General features: G+C 46.7%; 1 protein-coding gene across 7 annotated transcripts in view; it reads left to right on the top strand.

Moving 5' to 3' along the window:
* The window catches only part of psd2 (pleckstrin and Sec7 domain containing 2), a 301,948-nt gene that overhangs the window by 135,013 nt on the left and 148,144 nt on the right, over positions 1-18,791 (top strand). For 4 of the 7 annotated variants that reach the window (XM_085995215.1, XM_085995218.1, XM_085995219.1 and 1 more), the window contains one exon: positions 12,040-12,755. The exons of 2 other annotated variants lie outside the window; for them this stretch is intronic. In XM_085995215.1, the coding sequence (XP_085851341.1) occupies positions 12,130-12,755 (626 nt within the window). In that variant the 5' untranslated portion in view covers positions 12,040-12,129. Of the gene's footprint in view, positions 1-11,255; positions 11,541-12,039; positions 12,756-18,791 lie in introns of those variants that run through there. One more of the 7 variants, XM_085995217.1, reaches the window with a different exon arrangement.

The raw sequence follows: 18,791 nt of genomic DNA, 5'->3' as shown, positions 1-18,791 counted from the left end.
AGGACCATGACCAGGAACTGCCAAGTCTGCGCTGAGTGCAAACCGCACTTTTATAGACCAGACAGGGCCCACCTGATAAAAGCCACTCACCCCTTCGAGCGCCTGAGCGTTGATTTTAAAGGGCCTCTCCCCTCCTCCGACCGCAATGTGTACTTCCTCAATATTATTGATGAGTACTCCCGTTTCCCGTTCGCCTTCCCCTGCCCGGACATGACCAGTGCCACGGTCATTAAATGTCTGAACAACCTCTTCACCCTGTTCGGCTTCCCCAGCTATATCCATAGCGACCGGGGCTCATCGTTTATGAGCGACGAACTCCGTCAGTACCTGCTAACTAGGGGTATTGCCACAAGCAGGACCACCAGTTACAACCCCCAGGGGAACGGACAGGTGGAAAGAGAAAATGCGACAGTTTGGAAGGCCGTCCTGCTAGCCTTAAAGTCTAGGGGCCTTCCAACCTCCCGCTGGCAGGATGTGCTCCCCGATGCGCTCCACTCTATTCGGTCACTGCTCTGCACTGCCACTAACGCCACCCCTCATGAGAAAATGTTTGTCTTCCCAAGGAAGTCCACATCGGGGACATCGCTACCGCCATGGCTGACGTCCCCAGGGCCGGTCCTACTGAGAAGACACGTGAGGACCCATAAAACGGACCCCCTGGTCGAGAGGGTCGACCTCCTCCACGCCAACCCCCAGTATGCTTACATCGCATACCCGGACGGGCGGGAGGACACAGTCTCCATAAGAGACCTTGCACCCTCGGGGGCCGCAGTAACCCACTACCCACTACCACCCCCCCCCACGATCCGATATCCAGCCCCAGCAGACGGCAGGCCTGGGCCCCGCGACCCGCTCGACATCTACGAGGACGACACGCCTGTGCCACAGCCTACGCTGGACTCGACGCCGGAAGCTTCACTACCCCTGCCGTCGCCACGCCGATCACAGCGGCAGACAAGACCTCCGGAGAGACTCCAATACACTAACTTTTAATACACTTCACCCCGCCGGACTCAATTTTAAACAAGGGGTGAATGTGGTAAACCACTGTTTGTATTCCTGTTTGTCCTGTTTGTATTCCACTGTGCACATGCCTGGACATGCCTCGGCTGACTCCTCCCACAGGTCCTAGTATAAAGGTGACTGCTCCCCAGCCCTTTGTATCCTGGACCGGTCGACCACTCGAGGCAGACCTCCATTCTGTTGTTAATAAAAGCCTTTAGTTACTCTTCTAACTCTCAGTCTTTTATGAGTATTGATAGCGCATCACATGGACTCCTCCATTCTCTGCACTCTTGCAATTACCGTGGATACAAACCCAGCCAGATCCTCTTGCACTTGTTCCTGAAGCTCCAGCACACCTCTCTTTCTGCATGGCCCCAGAGGCACAGCGTCTACATGCAGCTGAGCTGAGCTAGGAGCGCCCTGCGGCCTCTGACAAGGACTCTCCACTGCTGTCTCGGTCTCCACCATCTGCTGATGCTCACTTGTGAGCTGTGATGCACCAGGTGACAACACAACTCTATCTCACAAACTACCCACCGAGGTGTGTGTCTCTGCGCTGGTGCTGGGTGCACTCGTTTCTGCTGAGGCTGCTGGTTCCTCTGAGGAGTCCTCCGGCTCTTCCTCATGGTCCTGTGGGTGAGAAAAGGCCTGAGTTAGACATGTTACATTTAGGTAGCAGACACATCCCATTGTGCAGATTATCATAACTATATTTCTGAGCATCAGATGCCATATCAGTCACTCATGAAAACAAAATGATAGGGTTGCAAATCAATTCTGTCACCAGCTTGCTGTACTGTGCCTGTCTCTCCGTCCCCCACTTCCAGCTCCTCTGCACTTCGCACGATCTCCAGAGCTGCCTCCTCAGCAGTCGTTATATGCGCCAGGGATAGTGGGCCTCCCCTTGTCCTCCCTCTTATTGTGGGCTCTCTTTTCCTGCAATGAGGGACACAAGTGGAGTTTCAGTGAGATTGATGGATTTAGTTTTAAGAATGGATAAGATAGATGTTTAGAGGGAGACAAAGATGGAGTGAGGTGCCAATACCAAGGTCCCTCCCTGTGCGTTGTTAGTTGTTGTCATTGCATAACAGTGAGATTGAGTGTGAGGGATGCATAGTAAGATGGTGAAGTGATTCAGTACAGAGAGAGGGATGGGTGAGGGTGCAAGGGATGTTCGGGTCAGTTGGGATGTGCAGGAGTAGGTTGCCAATGAAGAGTGATGGGGATGAGAAGAGACGGGAAGCAGACTGAAGATAAGTCTGATGTTATACTCACTTTTGCAGATCGCATCGGGTCATTGAACCGTGTGTACACACAGACTGTGCACTTGCCTCCTCAGCAATTTGCAGCCAGGTTGCCTTTGCGTGCTGAGGAGGCTACCTCCGTCCATCGGAAGGAAAGGGGACCTCCTTTCATCCTCTGGAGCAAGAGCATTGAGGGAGGCATCATCGAAACGTGGAGCAGCCTTGGAGCGTTGTGCTACCATTCCTGCAGTAGTGTGGAGATGCCGGAGTTGGACTGGGGTGGACAAATGTAAGAAGTCACACAACACCAGGTTATAGTCCAACAGCTTTATTTGAAATCACAAGCTTTCGGAGCGCTGCTCCTTCTTCAGGTGAAGTGGAGAAATGCATAAAGACACAGCTTATATAGTCAGAGAATCATGTCAGGTGATTACAGGTAACCTTTCCAACTGCCATTTATCGCACCTCGGCAGAGAGATAATCACAGCAGTCAAAGGTGTGAATGGTGTCCAAACAGGTCAGTCAGGGAAACATTACATCAAAGAACAATGAGGTGGGGTCACAAGGGGTCAAATATTGCAGATGCTGGGGTCTGTATGAAAAACAAAAAAACAGACAAAAAACATTTTTTTTGGCTGGAAATCACAGCAGGTCCGGCCGCATCTGTGTAGAGAGAACAAGCCAATGTTGACTCGAGTCTGGATGACCCTGCATCAGGTGGGGTTACATGTAGCGTGACATGAACCCAACATCTCGGTTGAGGCCGTCCTCATGAGTGCGGAACTTGGCTATCAGTTTCTGCTCGACGATTTTGCGTTGTCGTGTGTCTCGAAGGCCACCTTGGAGAATGCTTACCCGAAGATCGGAGGCTGAATATCCTTGACTGCTGAAGTGTTCCTCGACTGGGAGGGAACACTCCTGCCTGGTGATTGTTGCGCGGTGTCCGTTCATCCGTTATCGCAGTGTCTGCATGGTCTCGCCGATGTACCATGCTCCGGGGCATCCTTTCCTGCAACGTATGAGGTAGACAACGTTGGCCGAGTCACATGAGTATGTACCATGTACCTGGTGGGTGGTGTCCTCACGTGTGATGATGGTATCTGTGTTGATGATCTGGCATGTCTTGCAGAGGTTGCTGTGGCAGGGTTGTGTGGTGTCGTGGTCGCTGTTCTCCTGAAAGCTGGGTAATTTGCTGCGAACGATGGTCTGTTTGAGGTTAGGCGGCTGTTTGAAAGCGAGTAGTGGAGGTGTGGGGATGGCCTTAGCGAGGTGTTCGTCGTCATCGATGACATGTTGAAGGCTGCGAAGAACATGGCGTAGTTTCTCCGCTCCGGGGAAGTACTGGACGACGAAGGGTACTCTGTTGGTTGTGTCCCGTGTTTGTCTTCTGAGGAGGTCTATGCGATTTTTCGCTGTGGCCCGTCGGAACTGTCGATCGACGAGTCGAGCGTCATATCCCATTCTTACAAGGGCATCTTTCAGTGTCTGTAGGTGTCCATCGCGTTCCTCCTCGTCTGAGCAGATCCTGTGTATTCGCAGGGCTTGTCCATAGGGGATGGCTTCTTTAACGTGGTTAGGGTGGAAGCTGGAGAAGTGAAGCATCGTGAGGTTGTCCGTGGGCTTGCGGTAGAGTGAAGTGCTGAGGTGTCCGTCTTTGATGGAGATTCGTGTGTCCAGGAATGAGACTGATTCTGAGGAGTAGTCCATGGTGAGTTTGATGGTGGGATGGAACTTGTTGATGTTATCGTGTAGTCTTTTCAGTGATTCTTCGCCGTGGGTCCATAGGAAGAAAATGTCGTCGATGTATCTGGTGTATAGCGTTGGTTGGAGATCCTGTGCAGCGAAGAAATCTTGCTCGAACTTGTGCATGACGATGTTTGCGTATTGGGGTGCGAATTTGGTCCCCATGGCTGTTCCGTGTGTTTGGGTAAAGAACTGGTTGTCGAAGGTGAAGACATTGTGGTCAAGGATGAAGCGGATGAGTTGTAGGATGGCATCTGGAGATTGGCTGTTGGTGTTGAGTACTGAGGCTGTCGCAGCGATGCCGTCATCGTGGGGGATACTGGTGTAGAGTGCCGAGACGTCCATCGTGGCGAGGAGTGTTCCTGGTTCAACTGGTCCGTGGGTGCTGAGCTTCTGTAAGAAGTCTGTAGTGTCGCGACAGAAGCTGGGGGTTCCCTGTACGATGGGTTTCAGGATGCCCTCGACATATCCAGAGAGGTTCTCACACAGGGTTCCGCTGCCTGATGCGATAGGACGTCCAGGTGTGTTGGCTTTGTGTATCTTTGGGAGGCAGTAGAAGTCTCCCACGCGGGGAGTACGTGGGATGAGAGCATGTAGGATGCTTTGAAGGTCTGGATCGAAGGTTTTGATCAGTCTGTTGAGTTGGCGGGTGTGTTCTTTGGTCGGATCTGCGGGTAACTGTCTGTAGTGTTCCTGGTTGTCCAGTTGTCGGTATACTTCTTTGCAATAGTCCGTTCTGTTCTGTATGACGATGGCACCTCCTTTGTCTGCTGGTTTGATGACGATGTTGCGGTTGGTCTTGAGAGCGTGGATGGCGTTGCGTTGTGCTCGGGTGACATTCTGGACTGTCTTGTGAGTGCGGCTGATGAATCTGGCATTGATGCATCTCCTGACAGCTTGAGCATACATGTCAAGCTTAAGGCAGCGACCCTCCGGAGGGGTCCAATTTGACTCTTTCTTCTTCGGTTGCTGCACTGCGGATCCCTCTGTCTGCTGTTCCGGATCATTGATTGTCTCATTGGGTTCGCTGCTGACATCTTGGGATTTGTGGAAGAATTCCCGGAGCCTCATTCTCCTGATGAATTCCTCTGTGTCTGCCGCGAGACTGATGGGGTCCATTTTGGTGGTGGGGCAGAAATTGAGCCCTCGGCTGAGAACTTCAATTTCATCTGGTTGAAGGGTGTGGTCGGACAGGTTGACGATGGATTTCCCTGTGGTTTCAACCGTGGTACCGGGGGAGGCTTGGTTGCTGCTGCTGGTGATGCCAAGTTTCTCAAGCTTCCTGTTCTTGGTGTGCATGTAGGTAGCGTAGTTCCGTTGCCTTGTTTGTTTGGCGGTGTCTCGTAGCTGGTCTGCTGCATCCTGAGCACAGGCTGAGAACATGGACTCCATCTCGGTTTCGAGGTTGCGGCGTCTGCTGTAGAGCTGGTGTTCGAGATGGTTGAGGAGTGTGCGAGAGGTACGACGGCAGAGTCTCTCAGCGTAGTCTGTGTTGTAGGTCGACTTGAGTGGGTTTGTGATCTGTAGTCCTTTCGGGATCTTGTCTGCTTTCTTGCATCTCTGTAGAAACTTGATGTCTGTGTCGATATGCGTGATCTTCTTGGAGATCCTCTCCACTTTGAGCCGGCAGTTTGTGGTGTCGGTAGTAGCCATGGTGTGGAGATGCCGGAGTTGGACTGGGGTGGACAAATGTAAGAAGTCACACAACACCAGGTTATAGTCCAACCTGGTGTTGTGTGACTTCTTACATTTGTCCACCCCGGTCCAACTCCGGCATCTCCACACCATGGCTACTATCGACACCACAAACTGCCGGCTCAAAGTGGAGAGGATCTCCAAGAAGATCGCGCATATCGACACAGACATCAAGTTTCTACAGAGATGCAAGAAAGCAGACAAGATCCCGAAAGGACTACAGATCACTAACCCACTCAAGTCGACCTACAACACAGACTACGCTGAGAGACTCTGCCGTCGTACCTCTCGCACACTCCTCAACCATCTCGTACACCAGCTCTACAGCAGACGCCGCAACCTCGAAACCGAGATGGAGTCCCTGTTCTCAGCCTGTGCTCAGGACGCAGCAGACCAGCTACGAGACACCGCCAAACAAACAAGGCAACGGAACTACGCTACCTACATGCACACCAAGAACAGGAAGCTTGAGAAACTTGGCATCACCAGCAGCAGCAACCAAGCCTCCCCCGGTACCACGGTTGAAACCACAGGGAAATCCATCGTCAACCTGTCCGACCACACCCTTCAACCAGACGAAATTGAAGTTCTCAGCCGAGGGCTCAATTTCTGCCCCACCACCAAAATGGACCCCATCAGTCTCGCGGCAGACACAGAGGAATTCATCAGGAGAATGAGGCTCCGGGAATTCTTCCACAAATCCCAAGATGTCAGCAGCGAACCCAATGAGACAATCAATGATCCGGAACAGCAGACAGAGGGATCCGCAGTGCAGCAACCGAAGAAGAAAGAGTCAAATTGGACCCCTCCGGAGGGTCGCTGCCTTAAGCTTGACATGTATGCTCAAGCTGTCAGGAGATGCATCAACGCCAGATTCATCAGCCGCACTCACAAGACAGTCCAGAATGTCACCCGAGCACAACGCAACGCCATCCACGCTCTCAAGACCAACCGCAACATCGTCATCAAACCAGCAGACAAAGGAGGTGCCATCGTCATACAGAACAGAACGGACTATTGCAAAGAAGTATACCGACAACTGGACAACCAGGAACACTACAGACAGTTACCCGCAGATCCGACCAAAGAACACACCCGCCAACTCAACAGACTGATCAAAACCTTCGATCCAGACCTTCAAAGCATCCTACATGCTCTCATCCCACGTACTCCCCGCGTGGGAGACTTCTACTGCCTCCCAAAGATACACAAAGCCAACACACCTGGACGTCCTATCGCATCAGGCAGCGGAACCCTGTGTGAGAACCTCTCTGGATATGTCGAGGGCATCCTGAAACCCATCGTACAGGGAACCCCCAGCTTCTGTCGCGAAACTACAGACTTCTTACAGAAGCTCAGCACCCACGGACCAGTTGAACCAGGAACACTCCTCGCCACGATGGACGTCTCGGCACTCTACACCAGTATCCCCCACGATGACGGCATCGCTGCGACAGCCTCAGTACTCAACACCAACAACAGCCAATCTCCAGATGCCATCCTACAACTCATCCGCTTCATCCTTGACCACAATGTCTTCACCTTCGACAACCAGTTCTTTACCCAAACACACGGAACAGCCATGGGGACCAAATTCGCACCCCAATACGCAAACATCTTCATGCACAAGTTCGAGCAAGACTTCTTCGCTGCACAGGATCTCCAACCAACGCTATACACCAGATACATCGACGACATTTTCTTCCTATGGACCCACGGCGAAGAATCACTGAAAAGACTACACGATAACATCAACAAGTTCCATCCCACCATCAAACTCACCATGGACTACTCCTCAGAATCAGTCTCATTCCTGGACACACGAATCTCCATCAAAGACGGACACCTCAGCACTTCACTCTACCGCAAGCCCACGGACAACCTCACGATGCTTCACTTCTCCAGCTTCCACCCTAACCACGTTAAAGAAGCCATCCCCTATGGACAAGCCCTGCGAATACACAGGATCTGCTCAGACGAGGAGGAACGCGATGGACACCTACAGACACTGAAAGATGCCCTTGTAAGAATGGGATATGACGCTCGACTCGTCGATCGACAGTTCCGACGGGCCACAGCGAAAAATCGCATAGACCTCCTCAGAAGACAAACACGGGACACAACCAACAGAGTACCCTTCGTCGTCCAGTACTTCCCCGGAGCGGAGAAACTACGCCATGTTCTTCGCAGCCTTCAACATGTCATCGATGACGACGAACACCTCGCTAAGGCCATCCCCACACCTCCACTACTCGCTTTCAAACAGCCGCCTAACCTCAAACAGACCATCGTTCGCAGCAAATTACCCAGCTTTCAGGAGAACAGCGACCACGACACCACACAACCCTGCCACAGCAACCTCTGCAAGACATGCCAGATCATCAACACAGATACCATCATCACGCGTGAGGACACCACCCACCAGGTACATGGTACATACTCATGTGACTCGGCCAACGTTGTCTACCTCATACGTTGCAGGAAAGGATGCCCCGGAGCATGGTACATCGGCGAGACCATGCAGACACTGCGACAACGGATGAACGGACACCGCGCAACAATCACCAGGCAGGAGTGTTCCCTCCCAGTCGGGGAACACTTCAGCAGTCAAGGACATTCAGCCTCCGATCTTCGGGTAAGCATTCTCCAAGGTGGCCTTCGAGACACACGACAACGCAAAATCGTCGAGCAGAAACTGATAGCCAAGTTCCGCACTCATGAGGACGGCCTCAACCGAGATGTTGGGTTCATGTCACGCTACATGTAACCCCACCTGATGCAGGGTCATCCAGACTCGAGTCGACATTGGCTTGTTCTCTCTACACAGATGCGGCCGGACCTGCTGTGATTTCCAGCCAAAAAAAACGTTTTTTGTCTTTTTTTGTTTTTCATACAGACCCCAGCATCTGCAATATTTGACCCCTTGTGACCCCACCTCATTGTTCTTTGATGTAATGTTTCCCTGACTGACCTGTTTGGACACCATTCACACCTTTGACTGCTGTGATTATCTCTCTGCCGAGGTGCGATAAATGGCAGTTGGAAAGGTTACCTGTAATCACCTGACATGATTCTCTGACTATATAAGCTGTGTCTTTATGCATTTCTCCACTTCACCTGAAGAAGGAGCAGCGCTCCGAAAGCTTGTGATTTCAAATAAAGCTGTTGGACTATAACCTGGTGTTGTGTGACTTCTTACGTTCCTGCAGTAACCAGCATTCAAATGTAGAAGAAAGCAAGTGAAAAGCAAAGGGGCCATGGCCGACTTAAATATCCAGGTTCCTAGTGCGTCAAGTGTGGGCAACCGACCCGCACCCACCGATTGGGCCGGCTAGCGCGCACGTCGGCCTTAATGAGGCCAATCTAGGGAAAAATCCTCAATGGAGGGCGGCTGCAACAGGGAGTGGGACTGGAACCTGCAAAAAAATGAACCCGCCACCATCCCGCCTCCGGCTGGAAAATCCAGCCCAATGTGCTGTTTCCATTTCTCATACCAGACATCTAAGTAAGACTGCCAATTTAGAGACAATTCATGCCAAATCTTGAGTGGTTTTAAAGCTTTGGCTTTGTGCTCCCCAAAATAGATTGAGACTGCCCAGAGTAATTTTACATTGAATTTTGTTCCAATCGGCCTGGACTAGATTCCAGTTCCAAGGTTCCAGAAGTGAAAGGACCAGTCCCCCAATGTAATGTAATTATGTGCAGTTTCTGCTTTTCTAATATTTTAGAGCAGTTGTGTTTAATAAATCACGTGCTTAAGTTATAAACCCCGAAGAACTACAGTGGTTGCAACCCGTGAGTCAAGATAACCTTCTGTGCTGCGTGTGGACACATATTAGGAATAAAATGAAATTAAATAATTCATCTACATTTATTTATGCATTTGTATGAAAAAAACTTTTTATCTTTAGTACTGAGTTATATTAATGAGTGTATTTGGTTTCTTTTTAATCTAAAAGATTAGTTACTGTTAAATCATTCTGTACATCCTAGGGTACTTAAGGAAGTGGCCCTAGAAATAGCAGATGCATTGCTGGTCATCTTCCAAAATTAGACTCTGGAACAGTACCCATGGATTGGCGGGTAGCTAATGTTGCCCCACTGTTCAAAAAGGGTGGTAGAGAGAAACGGGGAATTACAGACCGGTAAGCCTGACATCGGTAGTGGGGAAAATGCTAGAGTCCATTATAAAGGATGTAATAGCAGAGCACTTGGAAAAAAGTGACCGGATCGGACAAAGTCAACATGGATTTACAAAAGGTAAATCGTGCTTGACTAATCTACTGGAATTTTTTGAGGATGTAACTGGTAAAATAGATAAGGGGGAACCAGTGGATGTGGTGTATTTGGATTTTCAAAAGGCTTTCGATAAAGTCCCGCATAAGAGATTAGCGTGTAAAATTAAGGCACATGGGATTGGGGCAAGGTATTGACTTGGATAGAGAACTGGTTGGCAGACAGAAAGCAAAGAGTTGGAATAAACGGCTCTTTTTCCGAATGGCAGGCAGTGACTAGTGGGGTACCGCAGGGATCGGTCCTTGGATCCCAGCTATTCACAATATATATAAATGATCTGGACGAGGGAACTAGATATAACATCTCCAAGTTTGCAGACGACACAAAACTCCAGTATGATTTGGACAGGTTGGGTGATTGGGCAGAAGCATGGCAGATGCAGTATAACGTGGATAAATGCGAGGTTATCCACTTTGGTGTCAAAAACAGGAAGGCAGATTATTATCTGAATGGCAATAGATTGGGAGAAGGGGAAGTGCAATGAGACCTGGGTGTCCTTGTGCACCAGTCGCTGAAGGTAAGCATGCAGGTGCAGCAGGCGGTTAAGAAGGCAAATGGTATGTTGGCCTTCGTAGCAAGAGGGTTTGAGTACAGGAACAAGGATGTCTTGCTGCAGTTGTACAGGGCCTTGGTGAGACCACATCTTGAGTATTGTGTGCAGTTTTGGTCGCCTTATCTGAGGAAGGATGTTCTTGCCATGGAGAGAGTGCAGCGAAGATTCACCAGGCTGATACCTGGGATGGCAGGAATGATGTATGAGGAGAGATTGGGTCGACTGTGCTTGTACTCGCTGGAGTTTAGAAGAATGAGAGGGGATCTCATTGAAACTTATAAAATTCTAACAGGACTAGATGCTGGAAGGATGTTCCCGATGGTCGGGGAGTCCAGAACCAGGGGTCACAGTCTAAGGATAAGGGGTAGGCCTTTTAGGACAGATGAGGAGGAATTTATTCACCCAGAGAGTGGTGAACCTGTGGAATTCTCTACCACAGAAGGCAGTAGAGGCCAATTCATTAAATATATTGAAGAAGGAGTTGGATATATTTCTTAATGCTAAAGGGATCAAGGGATATGGAGAGAAGGCAGGAACAGAGTACTGAATTTGGATGATCAGCCATGATCTTATTGAATGGCGGAGCAGGCTTGAGGGGCCGAATGGCCTACTCCTGCTCCTATCTTCTATGTTTCTATGTTTACCAATATGAAGAGTGGACAAAGGCTCCTTGGACTCAGCTTACATTGATAGTGCTACCCTGTGAAATAGACTATAGTCGATGAGCCATGCCAGTTTTTACAGCAATCAAGTGTATTCCACATGTTTTTAGACTAACTTTCACAATGGTTAATGGACTGCAGTATTAAAAATTGTAAGATATAGAACCCATAGTGAACAGTGTCATGAAATGGTAGGATGTGGGTTTGTACATGTGACTCCCCACATATTACATTCTGATTTATGTTTTCCAAGTAAGCCACCAAGTAAAAGGGACATGGAATAAATCGAGGTTCATACAGGATACAGTGTGTGTGTGTGGCTGGTTACAGAGTTACATTGCGGTGAGCGCTGGAAATAAATTGTGCATTCATTTGACTAGGAACCTGTGACTTTTGGGAAGAATGACATTAAAAGAGAGGGAATTGATAATTGTTTTTTAAAAAAAAAAGGAAAAAAAGAACTCTCATCAATTGTTATATTAAGGCCAGCTTAATTGTAATTTGCTTAAATCATTAGCAGCAGGTTTGTAACGGAGGTAGGCAGAAAAAGCTGAATAAAGTGTGAAATTTCATGTAAAATGAAAGAAAAATCACTGAATAATACATCTCATAAAGAGTAATCAAAAGTTATCTTTTTGAAGGGTTGCAACATTTTGGTCTTTTTCAGTATTTTAAATCAGTCTGCTTTTTGAAAATATGTTCGTGTAATGTAAATTAATCTGTTATTAAATGGTATTATAAGTAATTGCTTACTGTAGTATATTGTATTTTTTATGTTTCAGTTTTTCTAGCTACAAACTGTTCATTCAGAAAAACATTTTTTTCTCTCATTCTCCTACAGATTAAAGTTTCACCTTTATCAACTGTAAGTAACAGAACAAAGTACACTGCAAAAACTGGAAGATTGCCTACCTTCTCATAACACTTTGACATGAACCAAGACAAGAACACCCCTTGTACCTCAGGGGTTGGTATAGAGAATAAGCTCAACACCTTGGTGCAAGAAGTAGCTATCCAAAACAGAAATAAAAATCACCTGACAGCTGCGGAAGGTCAAGCTCCAAATGGGCATGAACAGATCTTTCTAAAGATGGCTACATTAAGCTCAGAATACACTCCAGATGTAACAGCTAAGCAGTCAACTGCTGATAAAAGCCCAAGCATAGGAGATGAGAGACCAAACAATGCACCTGAACCTCTGGGAACAATAGCTAAACAAGAAAATGAGGCACAGGGCATGAAAAGAATGCCTGAGCAGCCAGATCAAGAATATAGTACAGGCACAAAGAATACTTCTAGTCTCACACTTGAGGTTGATGTGATAGCAGAACCAAGCATGGAATATGCTGATGGCAAAGTTGCTGAGGGAGTGTCTGGAGTATTGGCAAATGGAATCAGTTGTGACTTAAAAGCTGGGGAGAATACTGGTGAAAGATCAGAAAATGTCATACTTATAGGGTTAGCAGAGAAAAAAGACAACAGTATATTTTTGGAGGAAAGCATGATGTGCAGGAAGGATATACAGATAACATGTTACGCAGAAGAGGAGCAGAAAAGGTAATTTGGAGGAGATGCATCTGAGTTCTGAGGCTCCTTAATAACCTAGAACCACTGTTAATGGCAACAGTACTTGATTTTGCATAGTTACATCAGTTGTCCTGTTACCAACAGAATGTATGGTTTCATGCTTATAGAGAACAATGGAAATTATTGGTAGCATAAAAACACAAATAATGTGTTTGGATGCATTATTGTGCATATACAAGCCATACATTTAAAAAAACAAAGTACTGCAGATGCTGGAAATCTGAAACAAAAACAGAAATTTCAGTTTTATTTTCAGTTTTTGTAATTGTAATATATTTTGTTTTAATTGTTAGTTGTCCATGGAAATTGATGGCAGCCAATTTCTATCATGCACTGTATCACTTTTTTAAGATGCAGATGCTGCACATACTGGCAATTATCAGAACTCATAATTACCAGTTAACCCACATTTTATTCACCCTAACTTTTTGTGGTATAAGTGTGGTTGCCTCCGTGCTTGCTCTTAGTCAAAGTGCACTGTGTGTGTCTTCTACTTTCTTCTGTGTGGTTCTGAGTTGGTGGAGCAAATGAGATGATGGTTGCTGAGTCTCAGTGTCTGCCTGTAGGGATGGAGGTGGTTTAGTATCTCCTTGAGTTGGATGAGCCCTTGAGCTGGTCTCCCAGCCAGTATGCTGCAGCTCCTCCAATTCCACCTACACTTGTTCCTCCTTCTTTGTGCTGTGTACTTCACAAAGTGCTTAGTCCTGCAACTTGCCAAGGCAATCCACACCTCCCACCAATCCCTCCCACACACGAGTGGATATATATCTACTGGCCACTATAGGAAGGATGCTATTGGGTACTGTGAGGTGGTTGGTTGAGATCAGTCTTTGGGCTCTACCCTTTCTTCCTTTTTGAGAAGAAGAACATATTTTAGAATTCTAGGAATAAGCTGCCCCTTGAAACAGATTTTTAGATGGCAAGACACTGCTGTACCTCAGTGTTTGCCTGTTCGTGGGCAGGTGAATGAGTTTGTGAATAAAGACGAGAGAGGAAAAAAAAAGCAAAGGATGATGCTAGACCTCATCATTGTCTCCCATTCCCTATAATGCTTCCAAACCCAGAATCTCCAGTGCCCTTGCCTCTTGAGTCAAGGATTTGAACTTAAATGATCCTCTTTCTGACTGCATGTATTGGCATCAGTTATGTACAGTATTCTCCTGCAAGCAGATAGGAAAAGGACATGTGTTGAAATAGGGACTACAAGAAAAGATATGTTTGACCAAGTGCCAGAACACCAGCCAGCTTGCATGACGGTGTGAACATGCGCATTCAGGTACTTTGTGTGTGCAATGTACTTGGTGTTTGGTGCATTCAAGGACCACATGCCCAAAGCATTGTAATGGCACCAATGTAGAGTGCCTTGGTGAAACATGGGGATGCTTGTGTATTTATAAATTTGGGTCTTCCATATGTACCTTCTCTGGTTTAGTGGGATCAGTCACACTTGTAAGCAGCCTGAGCTGAGATGTCTTTTTATGGGAGTTGACTAACACTGCTCTATATCTACGTGTATGATAATACAACTCAGGGACATAATAGCATCCCATAGTTATCTGGATTAGATAATTATGCATTTTACATGAAGGCTTGAAGCGGCTTCAATCTCTCCAAATGAAGACCGAGCGAACACTTGGTGAGATGAGGCTTGATATGAAATGTTAAACTGGTTTAGCAAGTGAACATTCAGAGTAACAGTTATGATCAGATTCGTATCGTTCAATTGGTACAACCTATCTTTGTATAATGCACAATAAAGAACATGCCACACTTCCCACATCAGCGGGTTGTCTTACTTGACTTTGATGTCTTTTACCTGTCCTCTTGCATTTTATTTTTTTTACCTCTGCAAAGGCTCTCAGTTTTCCCTTTATGAAACCCAATTGTCCTTGCAGCCTTCCTGTTTTCTAAATAACTTTTTTTCTGTCCCTGTGTCTTTTTTTTGTATCTGCCTCTTCACAGACAGACAGCAATCACAGGACTTCCCAATACAATGGGTGTGAGTTGTTCATCGGTTACCTACACAAGCCAACACATTGTTTATTATTTAGTCTTTGGGGAAAACAACTTATATTTAACATTAACCACCTTTCATCTAGTTTTTTTTTAAAACTAGGAATATGCTTTGCTTAGAAAATTAAAACATTGTAATGGACCCTTATTTGCAAATTGTTTCTGTGGAAAAATGGTCAAAAAATCCTGACATGTGACTACTGCCAGTTACACAACATTGTATGCAAAGTGTGAGCACGCTTATTTGCAACTTTCTGTAGCCCATTGGATTTCTTCCTTACCTTCTCCTAGGTTCAGGCCACCAACGAGAAAAAAGTAACTCTCTGCAGCATTCTATGACAAAAGTTAAGCTTTTTTGTCTATGAATTATCATCATTTTTTTTGTGCGTATATATGCCATTACCAACTAGGTTCACTCACAGAAAATGACCCAGCTTGTTTTGATCCACAACAGTCCCAGAATAAATGTTGGCGTAATTTTCAAACTTTGTGTTCCTGATGGGGAGCCTTGCCCACCAGGAGCACAAGATTAGACAATTACCCCTGAATATTTGCATCGGGCACCTGAGAGTAAAGCCATTCAGTGAAATATAAGCATCTTGTGGGTTTTATTTGAACATATGTTTAACTGCTCTTCTTGAGACAAATTTGCCTTGTCTGATTCATGTTTTGAAAGGTATAGGCTTATTTTCCAGATGTGGAAGTTCACCTGTCAGGAATATGCCTATGATTCCCAATAGTGAGGCTGCAAAACCATTACATTCTCGCATCCAAGTCGTTCCCCCCCCCAGTATACCCCTCATCTCCGCTCCCTTAACTCCAAGGGATGCAGACTTCAACATCTTTGGTGGACAAGTGGTCTAACCATCCATCACCAGATATAGCTGGAGCATATAAAGCATTATCGGGTCCTGCTGTCCATCGCTCAAACTGCCTACTATTCTAAGATCATCCAGGAAGGCAAAGTTAACACCAGGCTTCTCTTCACCACCCTCCCCTGCCTCCTCCTCCCTCACCTCTAATAATAATGTGAGGCGCTCATGGACTTATTTGTTAAAAAGATCGAGAACATCCGTTCAACTGCCTCTGCTCCCTTCCCCTAGCCCTCCGGGCCTATCTTCCTCTCAGCTTCCCCCCTGCCCTAACCCTGAATTTGCATATTTCTTTAGTTGCTCTCCTATCTCCCCTCATGCCCCCTCAAAGCTCATCTTGTCAATGAGACCGACCGACTCTCTCGACCCTATTCACACTAAACTGCTGACCACCCAACTTCCCTTCCTGGCTCCCATGATAACTGATATTGTTAACGGTTCTCTGTCCTTGGGTATTGTCCCCCTCTCCTTCAAATCTGCCGTCATCAACCCTCTCCTCAAAAAAAAAATCCTTGACTCCTCTGTCTTTGTAAACCATTGCCCCATCTCCAACCTTTCCTTTGAAGTCCTTGAATGTGTTGTCGCCTCCTAACTCGATGTCAATTTTCCGGGAGCTCCTTGTTTGGATCCCTCCAATCAGGTTTCCTCTCCCGCCACAGTACCAAAACGGCTCTTACTAAGGTCACAAATAACATTCTAATTGACTGGGGCAAAGGTAAACTATCCCTCCTCGTCCTTCTTGACTTGTCTGCAGCCTTTGACACGGTTGACCACTCCATCCTTCTCCAACGCCTCGCCACCGTCGTCCAGCTGGATGGGACTGCACTCGCCTGGTTCCAATGCGATCTTTCTAGCCGTAACCATAGAATCACCTACAGTGGATTCTCTTCCCGATCCCGCACTGTCACCTCTGGTGTGCCCCAAGGATCTATCCTTGGCTTCCTCCTGTTTCTCATCTAAATGCTGTACCTTGGTAACATCATCTGGTGACACAGTGTGAGTTTTCACATGTACGCTGATCATACCTAGCTCTACCTCTTCTCTACATCTCTCAAACCCTCCACTGTTTTTATACTGTCAGACTGCTTGTCCGATATCCAGCACTGGATGAACAGAAATTTTCTCCAATTAAATATCGGAAAGACCGAAGCCATTATCTTCAGTTCACGTCACAAACTCTGTTCCCTTGCCACCGATTCCATCCCTCTCCCTGGCAACTGTCTTGAGGCTGACCAAGTTTGTTCACAACCTTGGTGTCATATTTGATCACAAGTTGAGCTTCCTACCTCATATCTGTTCCATCACTAAGACCGCCCATCTTCCCCCTTGCCTCAGCTTATCTGCTGCTGAAACCCTCATCCATGCCTTTGCTACCTCTAGACTTGTCTATTCCAATGCACTCCTGGCTGGCCTCCCTAGTTCTACTCTCCATAAACTTGAGGTCATCCAAAACTCTGTCACCCGTGTCCTAACTCCCACCAAGTCTCACTCAATCATCAGCCCTGTGCTCGCTGACCTATATTGGCTCCCAGTTAAGCAACGCCTCAATTTTAAAATTCTCATCCATGTTTTCAAATCCCTCCATTGCCTCGCCCCTCCCTATCTCTGTAATCTCCTCCAGCCCTATAACCCCCGAGATGTCTGCGCTCCACCAATTCTGGCCTCTTGAACAATCCCGACATTAATTGCTCCACGATTGGCGGCCGTGCCTTCAGCTGCCTAGGTACTACACTCTGGAATTCCCTCCCTAAATCTCTTCGCCTCTCTACTTCTCTTTCCTCCTTTGAGACGCTCCTGAAAACCTACCTCTTTGACCAAGCTTTTAATCATCTGCCCTAATATCTCTTTATATGGCTCGGTGTCAAATTCTGTTTTTGATAACACTCCTGTGAAGCGCCTTGGGACGTTTTATTACGTTAAAGGAGCTATATAAATGTAAGTTGTTGTTGCATGTGAGGGTGCACATTCCAATATGTGGCGCTTATATTTCAGCATGCCTTGTTCCAATTGAACAATCTATCTGAAGCTATCAGACAGCAGAGAAGAGAAAGATAAATCAGAGAGACACCCATGAACACAGTTCACAGCGAACCAGCATTGAAAAGCTATTATTTAGGGAAACGTGTCCAGTTTAGTTTGCATTGCAGTTTAGCACAGCAGATATAACTTATTTTTCTCTCTTTGGAGGTGGGATAGTTAAGCCTGTAAGTGCTGTAAATCTATAGTGTATTATTGCTTCTGTTCACTTATCCATTTACTGTTTAATAAAACTGTTAAATTGTGGCTTAAGCCATATCATAGAGAAGCATTTATTCTACTGTCCTCTGAGGTCAAGGTAGATCATGTGCGGGCATAAGGTATAACCATAAATCAAAATAGAGCGATGAGGGTTTTCTGATCGATTCCTGGGCATGCTATAGACTGCCCAGACATTGGCCAGGTAAAAGCACTTTCTGGATCATAGGGAGCGAGGGTCTGCCTACTGCTGTGATCTGTGGTGTGGAACCAGAGAACAAAATTATCAAGAGTAAGTAACTGGAGTAAAAACCTAAAAATGTAACCCCTCCATCCTGGCTGCTCTGATGGTATTCTTGATTGGAATGTTTCTTTCAACTCCAAAAAGATCCACCTTTCTCTGTAGCATCTCCTGCAGAAGCACCTCCAAAGCTGTATTTTGGAATGGCAATGTTCTTCTTCTGTGCCTTGCCTCTGCTGTTAAATTTGTTGCTAGTTCCCCTTTAAAGGTGACTAGCAACCCTTTCAGAGCTGCTGGAGCAGGATATTCCAACCCTCTGACACTTGTGTGCTCCCAGTGCATCATGTGCAGTGTACTGGGAGTGCTTATGTTTTATTTCAATGAGCTGACCTCACTTTATAGCTACAGGTGTATCCAGCACCCCAGGAGCCTTGGCGCTTGTACTGCAATGTTTTCCTCTATAATTATATAAGTCTCAAGTCATAAGATTATTTCTTTAAAGAGTGGTGATCCTTTTCCAAATGGAAGTAGACAGGAAAAAAAGAATAGAGACTATGCAGTTCACTCTTTAACACTTCCAGTTTTATTTTCTTGTCTAGTAAGTAGAATAATATTGTCATTTTAATAAAATCCAGTATAATGACC

This window comes from Somniosus microcephalus, chromosome 8 (assembly GCF_052327205.1).
Source record: "Somniosus microcephalus isolate GS21.2 chromosome 8, FLI_Smic_1.0, whole genome shotgun sequence".
In the NCBI taxonomy this organism is placed as follows: Eukaryota; Metazoa; Chordata; class Chondrichthyes; order Squaliformes; family Somniosidae; genus Somniosus; species Somniosus microcephalus.
Note: the sequence above shows the minus strand (reverse complement) of the source record. Positions and strands in the feature narration are given on the sequence as shown.